The sequence below is a fragment of the Eptatretus burgeri genome, chromosome 6 (assembly GCF_056783735.1).
Source record: "Eptatretus burgeri isolate ZD-2024b chromosome 6, Ebu_testis_v1, whole genome shotgun sequence".
Taxonomy (NCBI): Eukaryota; Metazoa; Chordata; class Myxini; order Myxiniformes; family Myxinidae; genus Eptatretus; species Eptatretus burgeri.
The window spans coordinates 56,931,679-56,950,563 of record NC_140966.1 but is presented as its reverse complement, the minus strand read 5'-3'; the positions used below and the strand labels follow the sequence as shown (position 1 = coordinate 56,950,563).

Below are 18,885 nucleotides of genomic sequence, written 5' to 3'. Positions count from 1 at the left end.
CTTCTGTACATATTCACTGTACGATAATTCATTGCATATATATACGTGTGTGTGTATGTGTATATATATATATATGTATATGTATATATATATATATATATATATGTATATGTATATGTATATGTATATATATATATATATATATATATATATATATATATATATATATATATATATATATATATATATATATATATATATATATATATATATACATACATACATATATGTTCTGTATTGACAGGACGTATTGGTTTTTTTAAATCCCAGAAATCCAACAAAAACTGAGAATTGAAAATTCACATCAATGAATTGTGAATACAGTGTTTGGGTGGTAGTATCGCTCAGGATAAAAAAAAACAACCATTTTGATTTACACATTCAGGGTGGAAGGAAGTAAACACAAACAAGATGTACTGTAGATAAGAATAACACACCTGTTCCATTATCAGCCATTGTATGATCGGGTTGGGGAGATCACGAACACACAGGAATTCCTTGATGCTAAGGTTTAAGGCAAAGGGGAAGACAAAATAATCACATTACAATCATGTGGAGAAAGGTGGGTGCTTTTAATGGGGTTTAACATATCAAAGCAGGCTAAGTGTAATTGGGGAATAGGGGCTCAAGGGACTCTGCATTTCAATCACACGGGACAATTCCTGCTCCATTTGGGAGATTGAGGCAGGATGTGAGATGAGAGAAATGAAGGGAATGAATTAGTGAATAATTCATCTTTCTTTGTATTGTTTCTGTGGAGGAAGGGGGTTGTGCACAAAAAGAGTCTGTGTGCTGGCTCAATTTCGAGGCTTTGCTCAGTTCTTCATTTTCCACTATATACTGGGTATTGATGGCAGTTTGGGATAAAAGGTTAGTGTTGCTTCGATGCAAATATCCATTTTTGTCACAGTAAATGCAACATGATCTTCCAAAGTGATCGTCGCTTGCTCCGAGAAAGCCAACCGCACCTTTTCTGGAAGTGGAGGCAGAGAAAGATCGACGTCACCACGATAATAAGCAGCAGCACACAAGCCGATGCCACAATTGCCAGCACTTCCCAGTCGTCTGTGCACACATCACCTCAATCAGCAAAATCCCAAAACTTGTAATACTTGAAGCACAATCAGTCTAAGCATGCGAGATGGAGCTCAAAACAAGATGTGATAGTTGTGATCACAGAATGGGCACTTGCTGTCTGATGCTGTGAACAAAGGTCAGTTCACATCCCATTTACGATATTCAGATGTCTATTGTGCACTTGTCATTCCTTTACCCAAGAGCATTTTTCAAAATAAAACAATCCACTGTGTCTGTTTTTATCCCCACGGGGTTGAAGAGTATGGATAAAATGGCCCCTTATCAAAGACAAGAAGGAGGAATTGGCATTCCAACGAGAACAAATAAAATATTGAAGAGTAAAACCAAAGGTTCTTACAGATCTCGACTTTGCTGATGACCCCACCTTATTGTCAGAAGAAAATTGATAAAGTTCGATAACTTCTCAAGAGTCAAACCAAGCATCGTTAAAGGGGCTGTCACACCTTGACGTTTTAGCCAGCAATGACAACGTATAAAAATGTATGTAAAACGTTGGCGTACGCTGAAATTTTGATGTTTTTTAAAAAGTTTTGGTCGTATTCATAACATGTTGGTCCTATGCATAACATATTAGTAACGGGCACAGAACGTTTCATTGTCTTATAGATAACTTATACCAACGAATGCTTAGCCTGTTGTCGGCGTTCACAACCTATGCCCAACGATAGTTTAACTTAGGCATAGCGCGCTGCACGTATCGCCAACGAACTTGTGGCGTAACCTGTTAAAAATCTGCCACACGCCAATTTAAATCATAACCACCTGAAAATTGAAAGTGTCAACCACGCAGTCACACCTTGACGATTTCGCCAGCGTATGCCGACCAATGAAAAATTTGCCGAATCAAACTGGCACACGTCGAATACGTTATGGGTAAGTTGTGTATACATTAAGAGCACGCTGAAAAACGATGAAGTATGCTGTCGTATTTCATGTTACGTCTCATACGTCGTGAAATTTCAAGCATGCTGAAAATTTTACGACGTACTCGCTGTATGGCTCACATGTTCCGCTACGCTGGAAATAAGTTGTAGGCACGATATGCGATCGTTGACACAAGTTCCTTGTAAGTTACTCATCAGTCGAAACACGTCGAGGTAATGTTTAGCATACCCGAAACTTATTTTCACCGTCATGGCACATTGTCTTTTTTTCTCCTTGGCTCCATGAAGGCATGTGACGAAATATGTGAAGTTGTTGTTTTTTTTTGTTTTTTTTTTAATTTTTTTTAGTCTATCACGAATTTTAAAATATATTCGGACATTTGCTTTTAAGTTTCGACGTCGACGTGACAATATCCTCAAACAGAAAATATTCACAGAGGAGGAATTAAGAATAAGACATGAGCAAACTGAAGAGGCAATTGGACATGACATAACGGCACGTGACGAAATATCGGAAGTTATTGTTGTTGTTTTTTTTAACGCTGCCAATACGCCATTATACGGTAGCTGTAAATTAGAAACACATTCAGTAAGTTCTGTGATCGTCCGGAAGACATCACTCAAATATGTCTACATACATCAATATGCGTTGGAGGTACTTTACACATAGGTTCAAAGCACGTTACTCAGGTTAGAAATACGTTTTGGGTACGCTAAGCATTACCTCGACGTGTTTCGACTTATGAGTAACTTACAAGTAACGTGTGTCGACATGTGTCAATGATCGCATAACGTGCCTACAACTTATGGCCAGCGTAGTGGAACGTGCGAGTCATATGCTGGCATACGTCGTAAAATTTCAAGCATGTTAAATTTGAGGACAACCGCAAAGTACAAAGATGAAAGCCAGCGTACTACGATGTATGGCAGTGTTTTTCAGCGTGCTCTTAACGTATACAAAACTTACTCATAACGTATTCGACGTGTGTCAGTGTTTTAGACAAATTTTTCATATGTCAGCATACGCTGACTAAATCGGCAAGGTGTGACAGCGCCTTAAGATATAGGGTTAACAATTAATGCCAAAAAAACAAGAAAAAGAGCAATCAGAGATTGCAGACCCTCACCAGGACTTGTTTTGTTTGGTGTATTTTGTGTAATGTTGGTGTAGTTTTGTGTGGTGTATTTTGTGTGGCGTTTGTGTACTGGAGTGTTACGTAATTAATGAGACATAATTAGAACTGCCATTTTATAACTGCTGGCAGTTATGACCGGGTACCAAGACGTCCCACTTTTATGCAATCTCGATTTGATCTGACCCTGACTCATGACATTACTTATTATTATTCAATTGAATTCAAAATGGGATTAAAATCAAAATAGAAGACCAAATCGGTAAACTCCTACAATATAGTAATCAGAAGGAACCCAAACAAGCAAAAAGCAAAGATAAAGTCATCAGGAGGAACCTGGATAGGAATCGCATTTCATCTGCTACTCCTCTACACTCAAACCCATCCAGGCACATCCAAGTGAGTCTTGTTGTTGTTGTTCTTCTTCCGGCTGCTCCCGTTAGGGGTCGCCACAGCGAATCATCTGTTATGATCCGCATACTGATTTGGCATAGGTTTTACGCCGGATGCCCTTCCTGACGCAACCCTGGTCGCCTCTTACGACACAGGGATAAGGATTGGGTTTCGCCATGATTCCGGGCTGCCCTACACCCTCTATCCAAGTGAGTCTTATTCCCCCCCAAAAAATCAAAAAGAAAAGAACCCAGATCAAAAAACTTAAATAATTCTGGCTGCCAGACCATGTGTCTGACCAAATTGAAATTTAAAACATGTATTCTCTGTCACTACTGGATCACTCTTTTGAAGTTTCATGTTGATTGATTATGTGGTTCCAGAGCAAACATTATTTAATATTTTTCTTAAATCCAATACGGCTGCCCAACCATGTAATGTGAGTTATCAATTATTCCTTACAACCTTGTACATACATGCCTTGGGGAACATTTATGTGAAGTTTCTCCTCTATCTGTCCAGATGTTCTGGCAAATCAAATATGGCTCCCAAACCATGTGACCGATGACATTATATGTGTGAACCTTTTGTTCCTCAAAGATAGGCGGTCATATGTGTAAAGTTTTGCCTCGATCTGCTTCGCCATTTCAGAGAAGAAGATTTTTGAAGTTAATTTTTTTTTTAAACAATATGGCTGCCAAATCACGTGACCGATGACATCATGAAAAACATTTTTGTGGATCACTTTATCCCAAGATGACCCTCAAAAATGTTCATACTGATCAGATGTGGCGTTCTACATATGCAATCATGACGTCATAACGAAGGCACCTATGACATCATAAAAAAAATCACACTCATTTCCCATGAGGAGTACTTGGCATGTGCCACGTTTCACTTTTTTCTTTGGTGTGGTTTCAGAGGTCCAAAGTTTTCCATTTTTCCAACATGGCTGCCACACCACGTGACATATGACGTCATAATTATGACTAACACGTTCTACATGAGTCGTCGCACCAATGCTGGAAATTTTGTCTCAATCCGACAAGCAGTTGCAGAGAAGAACATGAAAGTTCTGTGCGGACAAACAGACAAACAAACAAACGGACCCAAATGCAACACGCTCTCCTTCGGCGAGGGTAACTCGAGAGAGTTCAGATAACAAGTTAACTCATGCAGTGTTCAAACAGGCCTATATAGTTCAATAAAAATAAAATTATGATTTTAAAGATCGTTAAAAACAAATTCTTGAAGTTTAGCACTTTTGAAGCAGTCTTATGCACCACCCTATTTAACCCGCCCAAATACTGTTAAACGGAAGGGTTTTTAAAGTGCCAAAAAGGAAATGTGTTCTGCAGTGTTCAGGTATATAATTCAATTGAAATACAATCAAGATTGTAAAAGTCGTACGAATAAATTAATTCTGGGTTTTTGTCGTCATCGACAGTGTCTATTACATCACCCTAACATGTTATATTAGTTATTCGTGCCTGTTGTTTGTGTCCTCTAAACGTCCTTAAAAACAGTAACTTTCCTGTTTGAAATGATTTCCAATTTGATTTCATTGCCGGGCAGGCAGACAGAAATTGTTTTTTTTTTAATCTCTCCTCTCTCCACATGTGTGATTGGGACAAATTCAGAGACAAAGTACTGTTAAACGGCAGGTTTGTCTTCCGATTCATGTTCAAAATATAACATTCAATTTCAATAAGTTGTTCCTTGATCAGAAATTGCCGTTTGTGGACAGACCAAACCAGATGGACGGACGGACATGAACCAATTGCTTATCTCCGCTTTTCGCTTTGTGTGTGCGGGGTAATTAAAGTGACAGCATTCAACCAGTCGAGAAAAATCTCAATCATATCAAACGATGGAATAAAACTTGAGACAGTCAATGCCTTCAAGCGTCTTGGTTCCGAGGTTAACACAACTGCTCAGTACTGTAGATCAAATAAAGGAAAGCTGCCGCATGGAGAGCCTGCAATAAATTTTCAATATGGAAGTCGACACTGTCTCGGCATATCAAGGAACTGACTGTTCATGCCAACTGTTGAGTGTCCTGCTTTAGGGAAGTGAAGCACGGACACTCACTGCGACCCATGAGAAGGGACTTTATGGATACTATTCTTTTCTTCTTTGTTCAGCTTTCAATGTCCATTGGTCTGAACGTATGACAAATCAAGAGCTCTATGGATCTCTTTCAAGACTATTGATTAAAATTAGAAGACGTCTCAGGATTGCTGGGCACGGCTACCGCACAAAAACGAACCCGCTTACAATCTTATACCCTGGACACTGAAACACGGAAGGCCGAAGCGAGGCAGATCAGCTCTCAACCACATCAACATGTTGAAGAAGTATACGGGCCTGGAGACAAAGGAACTGCACTCAGTGACGCTCGATCGAGAGGATTGGAAGCTGAGGATCAGTGTCATCTGAGTTTGGCTTCAGAGCCGACTTAACAAGTATCTCAGGTTCAATCAGCACCAGCTGCACTCGGACATATTCAGAGCTGATAGTTGTTTCATTCCATTGCAGAAACTTCAAATCCGGCACAGCCTTTCAGGAGAGTCTAGGTATTGTAATTTTCTGCCTTTGCATGTGCTTTTTGTTTGTTTTGTTCATGAAAAAGTGTGTCCAAGTGGGGTTAATTCTTTAACTGCAGGTGTATTCACATATTGTTGCTATGGTAAAAGGAGAATGGAAGGAAGAAGGAAATAAATAAACCAGAAAAGGAAAGAGAAAATGGCAGGGGAGGGGGGGGATAAGCAAAGTGGGGGATAAACACAGAAGGAAGGTTGAGAGCAGACAAGAGTACAAGGGGTTTAGAGGACATTCAAAATTCAGCCATGTTTGCAAACGTATTACATACATGGCTTTCAGCAACTGGGTGTTGTTGGAGAATATCGTTATCAACATGTAAAAAAAACCATCAAAATGCATGATTATAATCAGTCAAACAATACAGAAGAAAGATCAGCCCATCCAATCAGATGCCTCTCCATGCAGTCAGGACAAACATAGCAGCTCACTTTGAGGAAGATCCAATAAAATCCTAACAGCTCTACGTAACTGCAGGACGTGGTTCCCAACAAAAAAGAAGAACGTCGATTATTATCCATGGCAAGGTAGTCTTCCAAAGAGAGTTTTAATTATTTTATTTTATTTGGATACAAAATCTGAGCTTATGGAAGAAGGATGTTAACAAACTTACAAAGGGTGTGTTAAACAATCTCAGATTTGGCAAGGTCCTTGCACATTGATCTGGTGTCAGTACCTCATTAAATGTTATCGGTTTACACAATGCTATCGAAGTAATTTAAAATGAAAGCCACTTTGTGAAATTGTATTTAAAAGAAAAAGATACACTGCAAGAAAGGTTAGACTGTGTTGTTTATAGTCTCACCCCAAAGGAGATGTGACTATTGAAACGTGTGTGTGTGTGTGTGTGTGTGTGTGTGTGTGTGTGTGTGTGTGTGTGTGTGTGTGTGTGTGTGTGTCCACAACTATATATTTTCACTTTTAAAATGTTTCTCTGCAACCGCTTGGCCGATCGATGCAAAACTCTTAAAAATAGGAGAGACTCCCCACATGGAGAATATTTTATTGCGAACTCTGACATCATAGGTCACAAGGTACAGCGACCACGTTGGATGAAAGGTAAAAATGTGGATATAATTTTCTCAAAAACTGCTCAATGAAAAAAATAATTTTAACTTGGTATATGTCAACTCCCCATGGGGAATATAGAGTGATAACGATAATGTCATCGGTGAATGGGTATTCCAGCCATAATTGGTTGAATTGAAATCCTTATCCGAAAAAAAATCTGAAACTTCATATATCTGATCTTCATATATCTGATCTGCAATGGGAGTGAATGATTAAATGTATGAATCATAGGTCACGTGGTATGGCAGATGTATTGGATTAAACAAAAAAAAAATTGGACATTTTCTCCGAAACCGCTCAACGCAAAAAGTTGAAACTTGGCATATGTCATCAACTCCCCACGGGCTATATAGGGTGATAATGAAGATGTCGTCAGAGAAATGGTATTCCAGCCATAATTGGTGAAATTGAAATTCTTATCCAAAAATATGAAATCTCATATATCTGATCTATGACCTGATGTGAGTGAATAATAACATTTATTACATTCATAATCCATGCCAACAAACAATATGACAAGCCGGTTGGCGACATGGGTGGTCGCTATATAATTGCATACTAGTCATTCAGTTTTTGACGGATCGGGCTGAAATTTTTTGACAAAGAGGTTGATTATAGTGCGCATAAAAGCGCGGAAGCCGATTTTTGATTTTCGAAAAAAATAAAAATAAAATTTTTTATATATATATATATATATATATATATATATATATATATATATATATATATATATATATATATATATATATATATATATATAAATATTTTTCGGATTTTTTTCAAAAATGTCAAAGTCCCGTTGCTAGGCAACGGTGGCGTCCATAGCAACGGTGCTCAAAAGCATACAACTAGATCCTGGTATGAACCTACCAGTCAAGTTTCATCAAAATCGGTTGACTCCTCTGGCCTCCAGAGCTGTCCATTACATACATACAGACAGACGGAAAACCTGAGAATAACGGCAGTCTAGCGACCACCCAAAATAATAGGGTGCATGGATGATACAGGTATATGGGCCATAAAGGCAGTGGGCCATAAGAGTTGCATGTTCAGATAACGATGGTACTTTTGTTCAGAATGAATGCATGAGGCGAGACTATACGCTCTACGAGTGCCGTTTTTGAGCTCGGACAAGCGAGGGAGAGTGGGTGAGGCTTGCTGCGTGGAGGCGTGGCTGGGGGCTGCAGCAAAAAAGGCTCTTTCTGGGGAGCAACCCCAATTCAGCTCGCACGCAGCACTGTGTGCGTCTGCTGTTGGGCCAATTTCATCACTCCCTTTTATAGCCTCAGCTATGCACATCATTGATGACACACCGCACCCATCCACTTCCATTTACTATCCGCCAGAAGGCCCGTTTTATGGACGAGGGATTTCCCATCTCACAGTTATCAACCGTGCAGTCTCTCCCCATCAGCTCTAGCGCGGTTCGAGCCCCCCCTCCCCAACCAGGATAGTGCCTTAAGGCCAAGCAAATGCTCAAATCGGACATTTAGAACAGATTCCAAAGGATAGGACATTAAAAAAACAGGGTCAAACGGGTTAATAATTTTAGAAAGACACTGGGAAAGGGAGACATCATCTCACTATTACATTAGTGACGCATATATAATATCACATTTAATTACTTTACGCTTTTGCTAAACATTCATTGAAGGAAATAACTATGCTATATCAAGCATTTTTAACCCCAAGAAGTCATTTCCACAACAATATGTATAGTACCAAATAAAAACTCTATCAACCCAAAAGCAACATTAGGCTGAACGTAATGCACATGCGCAACCGCAACGTCGTCTCCAACTTTACATTATTTTCTGTGGAAACAGGCAGAACCTCCCTCTGTGGGTCTGATTGGCTGTGAAATGAAACATTAGTGTGTTCTGTGTCGCTTGAATGGTCTTCACCATCTTCTCATAAGTAAATCCATGAAATGCCAAAACAAAATGGCACAAGGAAATGACTCACAAGTACAAAAGCCATGAAGGAGTTTGGGAGGTCTTCTCTGTAAAATAGGTTATGAATAACATACAAAGTTCTACACAGCTATTAGTCGGTTTCAGTCGGTTGCATGGTCACGGCTTGCAATTAATTGGACAAAACTTCCAGATGAGAGGGAATTTCATCAGATGTGGAAGACATCTTGCAAATGGCCACGCAGGCATTTTCCACATGGTGGTGCAATTGCGCAAAAACATCATAATATTTCTGCCAAGCATAAATCGTGCATGTTTAATTGTCAAAAACAAGAAGACATTTGTAAGTTGTGGTGTCATGAAGGGACACTGTCCAGGTAAAGTGGTAATTGTGACGTGGATAGGCACCGTATAGCTGGAATTAATCATCACAAGCAAAGCACACTGACGGCCATAGCACAACTTTGTGGACCCTATTTGCTGCCATGGTGGTTGTACAATAATTATGATATGTTCAGGATGGTGTTGCCCAGTACAGACATGGGTTGTCATATTAATTGGAAAAACAGCACTTGGGTATCCAACGATAGTTCCAACCCAGAGGAAAACTTCATTCCTGAAGACCACAACAGAAATTCCTGAGGCATGTGCAGGTGCTAACGAGTGATATGTGCCGTAACCGCTTTTCTATGATTCTTAAATCCGCTTCCTTGAGTCTATCCAGTCCTGTGCTTCTCCGGTCCTTCACAACTCCATGGGGAAGAGGAAATTCTTCCTTGTTTGCCCCGCTGAGTGTCAGAAAGATGATGTCGCTGTTCCCCAGAGTATTCTCGGAAGTGACGTCACTTCCCTCAATCTCAGTGGCTGTGTTTGTGTGAAAGTCAAGTTTGGCGTTATCTCATGTATCTGTCTGCATGTGGACGTGATTTGTGACGCAGCTTCTCCATGAGCCTAAGATCATGTCTTAAAAAACACAAGGAGCTGAAACTCGAGGTCCCACACCTTTTGGGTGGTATGAGGAATAGATATATCTTAAATGAAAGCTCAATGTTCAACAGTTTTTGAAATATCATACACACAAGCCAAATTACTGAGATCGTTGCCAGGACAACATAATTTAGCCAATCAAAGCAGTGTTCTAATCAGGTTGAGATAATGTCATGATGAATAGATATCTGCAATATGACAGCTACATTTTCAACGTTTTTTTTGAAATATCGAGTACACAAATGACAAAAGTACGTGAACAGATGATCGGTCGGTCAGTCCTCAATTAAGTGTCCCCAATTTCAGACTTTGGCAGAGAGTGCAGGGGCCAAAAACTCAAGGTCCTTTTCTATCTCATATTGTCTCCTCTGTTGAAGGTTTCTTTTATTTTCTTTTTACTAACCCCTTGCATGGGCTGGCAAGATGCCTTAGATATACGCACCACTCATCTCTAAGCTGTCGAGCCTGGGTTCGAACCCTGGCCCAACTATAAACTGTCATCTCGGTGTTTCACAGGCGGGGTGATTCATAAATGTGTGCCGTCCCTCGGATGGACGTTAAACTGGGTGTCTCGTCTGCTGGCTTTAGTTGGTGAGCGTTAAAGATCCCACAGTGTCCTTCATGAAGAGTAGGTGAGCTATCACCAGCACACCGGCAAAATTCCAAATTCCTGCCCTGACTTCTGCAGGGAAGGCAATGACAATTCACCCAGTACAACCCTTGCCAAGAACTGATTCAGCAGCACTGACGCTCTGCAAGACTCAGGTACATCAGAATCAGAAGAACCCCTTGTCTACCTGCTCCAGTAAGCTCTGTGTCGCTACGGTATGGGGGCATGTGCCGCCGCTGCATCTGCTTTCTGCCAGGACTCCAGGGACCTTAGCTTTGGTGGCACTCCACGAAGACCAAGAATCCTCCAGAGGACATCCCGATTTACTGAAATGAATGCTTTGCAGAGATCAACATAGGCTGCAAGCAGCCCCTGCCAAAACTCTCATCTACGCTCCATGAGGACCCGAAGGGCAAGCATACGGTCAAACGTTGACTGTTTTGGTGTAAAGCCTGACTGCTCTGGACGCTGGTGCTGAAGCAGATGGTAGCGAACCCGATGAAGAATTATCTGAGCAAAGACCTTGCCCGGCACGGAGAGCAGTGTTACCCCTTGGTAGTTGTTTTAGTCCTGGAGAACACCCTTCCCTTTCCAGAGAGGGACAACAAGGCCCTTCTTCCAGTCAGTCGGGATGATGCCTGTGTTCCAGGCAGAGCAAAACTACTGCATGCAATGACATGAGTACAGCATTTCAACCAGCCTCGAGAAGTTCAACATGGATGCCACAGATTCCCGGAGCTTTAGCCCATGTCAACCGATTCACCGCAGCCTGTGTTTTCACAAACGAAGGTGGATCACAGTTGATTGGAGGGTCAGCAATAGGGATAGTAACACCAACTCAACAGCTTGGTGGATTAGCCTGGTACAACCGCTCAAAGTAACCAGCCCAACGGGCCTTCACTTTGGACTTCTGTCAATAACCCACCACCCTCCCCTCTCACTGCAGTACACCGAGGGATGGGCTTGGGGGAACGCAATGTGCGAATTCCCCAGTAAGCAGGACAAGAATCACTTGACCACAGGTGTTGCTCTACCCCTTTACAGATTCCTCGCACATATGGCCCCCTTGTCCACCCTTAGCACACATACAGTTTTACAACTCAACTCCCTGAACAGCTCAGTCTGCCATTAAGCCTGGCCCTGCAACTCTGGTCAATGATATCCAGTGTCCCTTGAGAGACAAACTTCTTCGACCTCCGGTGAGTTCCAAGACATCCACTGGTAACATCAACAATTGTGGTCTTCAGGATTCCCCAAAGCACCTCGACCACCCAAATTCCCACTCAGCCTGTTCACAACTCCTCAGCTACCTTCTCATCCTTGAGCTTGCCAACATCCAGCCGAGGCTGGAATGGTACCATTCTCACAGATTTAAGCTGCAACTTCAGAGTTGCTACCACAAGCCTGTAGTCGATGAGGAACTGAACACTCTGGTGGACCCTGCAGTTCTGGATCATCCTCCAGGGACTATCAATGAACACATGGTCAATCTTTTTTGCCACACCACCTGCATTGGAATACCAAGTCCAGTGATGAGCCTGTGAGCACTGAAACCAAGAACCAGCCACCCTAAGTCCATGACTTCTTGCTAAGTCAAGGAACTTAGTGCTGTTCTGGTTCACAGTTCCAGACCCATGGGGACCAACACGTCCCATAACCCTTCCTATCAGTTCCAGTTGATGCATTGAAATCCCCCAAGACAAGAAGTGTATCTCGTCTGGGGCACTGATCAGCCAAAGACTCGAGTGCGGCATAGAATGCTTCCTTCACGGTGAGGTCACTCGCCTCAGTCAGAGCAGAAACAGAGACCAGGGAAACGACACCCAAGGAGTGACAAATCCTTAGTCTCATAATACGCTCGTTGACCGGTGTTACCTCAATTATAATTATCATTGGAGTCAGCTTATTGGACACAGCTACAGCAACTCCTTGGGCATGGTAACCATCAGAGCAACCAGACCAATAGTAGGTGTAACCACCCACCATGATCTCACCACTATCCGGTCGCCGAAACTCAGAAAGTGCTGCAATACTGATGTTCAAACGCTTGAGCTCAGATGATAACAGAGACAGGTGATTATCCTCTCTTCGGGATAGGACATTACAGGCACCCACCCGATGGGACTGCCTCAGGTTATCCCAAGGAGTCCACTGTCTGGTGGATGACACCTGAGCACCACCCCGACACACACTACCGCAATCTGACCCGAGAAGGTTACCCTGTGGTTTTCCTCCTATCATCAAAGAGTGGGGTTCCCAAAGGCTTTGCCCCAATCCCATCATCAGTGAGGTGCCCTGCGAAGGGCAGCTCACCAATTTCAATTTTCTTTGCGTTTTTTCTTGTGTTTTGTGGAATGAAGGGTTTTATAGTGGCCAGAGTGCAAATCCTGCCACCAACCTAAAATAAAGTAACCCAGCTACAGGAGGATGTCTACAGACACAGTTGGGCACTAGATATGGAGGGCCATTGGCTCAGAAGGAGCTCCTCCGCTCTTTGACAGGTTTTGTTTTTAATCCTACTGGGTGTCCACATCCATACATCCTCTTCACCAGGAAACTTGGTGGGGGAGACAGTTTATTCACCGACAACCCGACCATGGAACAGGTTGGCACAGGTTTACATGATACCTGTAAGCAAGTCACAGATCTAATCCGGCCTGACCTGACTGGTGTCCACCTGCTGACCTAATTCATCTCTTGTATTGTGTTTCTTTAATATGGTCTTTAATACAAGTACTTAGTTATCATTTTGATAAGCATAGCAGTAAACATTGTGATGTCTAATTACAATTCACATTGCTTATTTAATTCTGTAAACCACTTTTGAGCTGTTATTTTAAAATTTATTTTGCCTTCCACTTTTTGACTTACAAAGGCAACAAAAACAAAGCTGATTGTCAATGCTTCTGCACATGAAATCCACCAGCTCACAGTTTTCCTTTTACTCCACCTTATGCCTTTAACCAATAGGTTCACATGCTCCACTCTCAGAGCCATTAGCAAATGGCCAGGCGGATCGATTGGTATCTCTCGGGCTCAACGATATGCCAGCAGTGCTAGCGCCAGGCCTTTCCCACTCATCAATATTTTACACAAGCCCTGTATAAAAGAACCGGAAGTTAAAAGGGCCACGTGGCCTCTTGAGGAGCGATTTGAAACTCAGCACAATGGTGTCTGCAGGCCCAATTCGAGCTTGACCACTAGCGAGGCACGCCAAACCTTCCAAACATTTTGACTTGAAAATTTGTCTTAACAGAACTACCTCTTTAAGCTGTGTATATTTTATAAACAGATATAGTCTGCTCTGTGCTTTCAGGTTCATGAACATGCATAACTTACCAAAGGAGATCTTAACTACGTTTAAAAAAAAATCTACTTTTGCAATTGCATATCAAGTGCAAAGAATCTTAAAACTATGTGAGCCGTTAAAATTCTTATCGAAAAGGATGGTGCAGAGGTAGTGCACTTATGATCGAGTTGTCTTTAGTCTGAGTTCAATCCTCGACCAGACTTCAAACAGTCAGACTGGTATTTTACAGACAGGGCATTGGATCGAAAAGTGCACTGCCTGTCAGATCGGACTGAAGACCCATCTGTTTCCATTGATTGCTGGTGGACGCTAAAGATCCCACCATGTCTTTGACAAAGAGTAGGTGGGTTATCGGCAGTACCCTGTGCAAGTTCCAAATTCCTGCCTATATATATATGCTCCATTCAAATGTCAGGCTGAGCCAGCTGGTTTGTGAAAGCCAACAATGCATGCTCTATGAACCGCTGACCCCCAACTTAATGGGACACGGTGGAACGAAGATTATCAGTTATTCTGGAGATATCATTTATAATTCACGAGGTCAATCTGATATTTACAATGCACGACCAGGACAAAGGTCATAAACATCCCATAAAGAACAGTGGAGTGTAGAAACATATGCACACATCCAGAAAGACCATTTTGTAGGGAAAGCCTGGTGTTGGCTTAATGGTTCGGGTGGTGGGCTTGGGATCCTAGGGTCCTGAATTCAAATCCTGCTTCTACATTGAATTAATATCAGGTGGGGTTGACTCAGCCTGTCATCCTTCTGAGGTTGGCAAAATGAGTACCAGCTTGCTGGTATCCTGAGTCGGAGTGGTGACCTGTCCAGGATTGTGCCCAATAGTCCAGGAGACTGTTTCGGCAGCAATGATTCTCTGTATAGAGTATGGTCCCAATGGATTTGGATGGATAAATGTGAAACCATTAACTTTTCACAATTGTGGCGAATGCAATGTATTTCATGACTCTGAGCCATTTAAATACACAAAAATAGGCCTTCTTATAAAGTATTGTACTTACTATCAGCCATCAAAAGGAAATTGATGTTAAAAAACTTAAATAAATAATCATGCTTGCAATAATTAAATGCAGTAATTCAAGATAATTTAAAATTATAGGTTAAATGTTCTTTTCAAACAAAACTGCTCGAAATCAGAGGCAGTGTGGCAATGCGGACCATTTATGGCCTCTGTTGCTGTCGAAAGAGAAAGAGAAAGAAGGGACTTACTTTCAAAGCACAAAAAGTAGAAATCTGCCAATTCACGGAAGTTTGCGACGCTTGCAAGGCTTAAAAGCCAGATGATTGCGATTTCAAGCTTTCAGTTGATTTGTATCGTGGTTAAGCTCAATATATGGCTGGTGTTGGCTTAATGGTTGGGGTGGTGGGCTTGGGATCCTAAGGTCCTGAGTTCAAATCCTGCTCAGCTGTTGAATTAATACCAGGTGGGGTTAACTCGGCCTGTCATCCTTCCGAGGTCGGCAAAATGAGTGCCAGTTTGCTAGTATACTGTATCGGAGTGGCAACCCGTCCAGGATTGTGCCCAATAGCCAAGGAGACTGCTTAAGCAGCACCAATGCTCTGCACAGAGTGTGGTCCCAATGGATGGATGAAAGCTCAATATAGTAATTGCATTTTTGATTTTTGGAACTGCATGCATTTTCACATGCAGTTGTGATTTGAAGTGAAACAAGGCTGTTTGGAAGTGTCGGGGTGGGGGTGGGGGGTATTTTGTATTTCAAATCAAAGATGGGAGAAATCCAGCGTGACGTCATTTGTAACCACATGAAAGGGAAGCACTTTCTGGGGTCAACAAGGAGGTCCCGGGGACCGCTTTGTGGACCCCGATGTGCTGACAGAGGGTTGAATTTGTCAAGTCAACGTGACTGAAGATGCCAACAAAGTTGCAAAGTGAAACAAAATGTAATTGATGTGTAACAAATGTTGAATGGCCACCTGGCAGACAAACTCCATTTTGTATTTTTACTTTTGCGTAATATTTGGAGGATTTGGGTGGCATTGCAATTTCAAAGTAGCATTTTAGTGCTCAACCCCGTTTCCTTAAAGGCATTCAAGATTTAATCACAAAGTGGACTTGCATCACCTGCAGACTACATGAGATGGGGTACACAGATTGCACCTACCTGGAATACATTTGTCTCTACATGTAACCACAAAGCTCATGGTGCTACCACTACCTAACTAATGGATGACAATCGACAACAGAATATTCTAGATGAGGCCTCACTGAAGTCCGATACAGTACAGTGTTAACACTACCTCTTTTGATTTATAATTCATCCGCCCTACGAATACTCTGGGATTCTCCCAGGAGATCGATCGGCTACTCCAGGCCTGTTCGAGCGGAACTGAGCTAATCATCCTCTATTTCATCTTTCATCCTCTATAATCATCTGGAAAATCCTCTATTTCTCTTTGCCGATGACTCCACCCTCTGCCGTACCATCTGTCATCCCTCAGACCGGCAAGCAGCAGCTTCTTCGCTCACTGCAGATCTGGATAAAATCACAAACTGGTCCAACACGTGGAACATGTCTTTCAATCCACACAAATCTCACACTCTCACTATGTCTCTTCGAAAGGACCGTTTACAAAACCCCCCCATCCACTTTCTCAACAATCCTCTGGAAGAAGTCTTTTCTTTCAAGCTTCTGGGTCTCACTATCTGCCATGACCTTTCCTGGGAAAGTCACATTTCCAACCTCGCCTCAAAAGCCAGTCGCCGACTGGGAATCCTCCGTCGTGCAAAGTCCTTCCTCGGCCCTCTTGAGCTCCTAACTACTTACAAAGCTTTTGTCCGTAGCCTGATGGAGTACTGCTCTCCCCTCTGGGCTGGTGCTCCTGCCTCCCACCTTTCTCGACTTCACGCTGTCGAAACCAGGGCTTTTAAGATCATTGGCATCTCCCGCAATGAAGCTGAGTCTTTGGGCCTCTCACTCAATCACCGCAGGTTGGTCGGTGGTCTTTCTGTCTTCTACCGACTCCTCTCCAGCCTTGCCCCCCTGCTCTCTCTGCGATTTGTCCCAACCACATTTCCACAGGGCGCTCAAGGTCCGCCAACAACCCCCTTCTGGTAAAACTACCAAAATCACGAATCACTGCTCATCTTCACTCTTTCATTCCTCTTTTTTCCCGCCTTTGGAATAAACTTCCTCACTCTATTCTTTCCCATTCTTCCCTCCAGGCTTTCAAAACAGCTGTTCACCACCACCTCTTATCTTCCCCCATCCAAATCCTCGATCTTTTCTACCCCCGATAATCCACCCAAGCCCACTTCCTTCAATTCTCCTGCTTTCCTTCCTGAAAGTCCCTGTAATGTCCATCTTCTCCTCGCCATGTTCCCCGTCCCATCCCCATCCCTCTCCCTTCCACAGTTCACCTGTGTCTGTTCCCCAATGTTTTGTCCCTTCCACTCCCACCCCTCTTGTCTCATGCCTCCTTGCTGTGAGTTGTGTGTTAGCTCTCATACGAGCCTCGACCAAGGTATACAAAAAAAAAAAAAAAAAAAAAAAAAAAAAAAAATCAATACCAACAACCTAAAACCCTGCCATGTTTTAGGTTTACCTATCACTGCCTGGCACTGTACTGTATGCTTAACCCCCATACCTATTCCCACCCCCAGAACCTTCTCCTATGTGACATGCTCCAAGAATGCCCCCTTGCATTATATAATCGTTATTGTCATTATTCTTATCCATCCCCAGCATCTTACATTTCTTTATGTTAAACTACATCTGCTAATCTTTTGCCTAATCAATTAAAGTATACAGACTTTACTGAATCTGATCACCCCCTCTCTGCTATCTACCTATCCTCCAAGCTTTCTGCAATTTGCAAGTTGAGAAAGCTGATTGTTAACCCACCTATCCAAATCATTGATGCAAATTATCAAATAGATATCTGCGATCACTAAGGAATCGCCAAGGGCAAGCCCCCACCAGTCGAAGGAAGGCTAACCCTTGGCGATCGCCCACAACTTGCACTCGGCCATGATCCAATGAAGGCCATATCTTTTTTCAGACTGCCATATGACCTTGACCATCAACATTTAGAGATAGAGTGTGAATTCAGAAAATGTGTCACCATCTACAATCTCTGCAACGGCTTGAGCGATTGACACAAAATTTTCACCAGAGGTGCGATTACTCATGTAGAATGCTCTAATGCTAATTATAACATCATAGGTCACATGGTGTAGTAGCCATGTTGGAAAAACAGAAACACTTTGGATCTCTATTTCTCTGAAAATGCTTCATGGAAAAACATTGAAACTTGGCACACAGCAAGTACTCCTCATGGAGAATAAGTGTGATTTTTTTTTAATGTTGTCATGGTGTCTTCGTTATGATGTCATAATTGAATACATAGAATGCTCCATAGGATGCCACATTTTATGGTGCCTTCATTATGACGTCATAATTGCATATGTAGAATGCTACATCCGATCAGTATGAAAAATGTTGAGGGTCATCTAGGGATAAATTGGTCGACAGAAACAAATTGATGATGTCATCGGTCAGGTGGTTCGGCAACCATTACAAAAAAAAAACCTCTCTGAAATGGCTGAACAGATTTACACATGTTCCTCAAGCCTTGAGGATACCAGGATGTTCATGAAAAATTGATATGTCACATGGTTTGGCAGCCATATTGGATTTATCCTCAAACCTTAAAAAAAAACTTCTCCAGAACGACTGGACAGATCGACAGGAAACTTCATACACATGTTCCCCAAGCCGTGGGGTTACCAGGGTTTTCACAAATAATTGATGTCACATGGTTTGGCAACCATATTGGATTGAAGGAAAATATTTAAAAAAAAAATTCTCTCTTGAACTGCTTCATCGATCAATGTGAAACTTC

At 42.1% G+C, this 18,885-nt stretch overlaps 1 protein-coding gene across 3 annotated transcripts in view; it reads right to left on the bottom strand.

The window, feature by feature from the left end:
• Window positions 1–329: 329 nt before the first annotated feature.
• The window catches only part of LOC147024843 (interleukin-6 receptor subunit beta-like), a 144,431-nt gene continuing 125,875 nt past the window's right edge, over window positions 330–18,885 (bottom strand). For all 3 annotated transcript variants that reach the window (XM_085885152.1, XM_085885151.1, XM_085885153.1), the window contains 2 exons: window positions 969–1,065; window positions 330–504 (listed from right to left, as the gene is read on the bottom strand). In XM_085885152.1, the coding sequence (XP_085741278.1) occupies window positions 345–504; window positions 969–1,065 (257 nt within the window). In that variant the 3' untranslated portion in view covers window positions 330–344. The remainder of the gene's footprint in view (window positions 505–968; window positions 1,066–18,885) is intronic.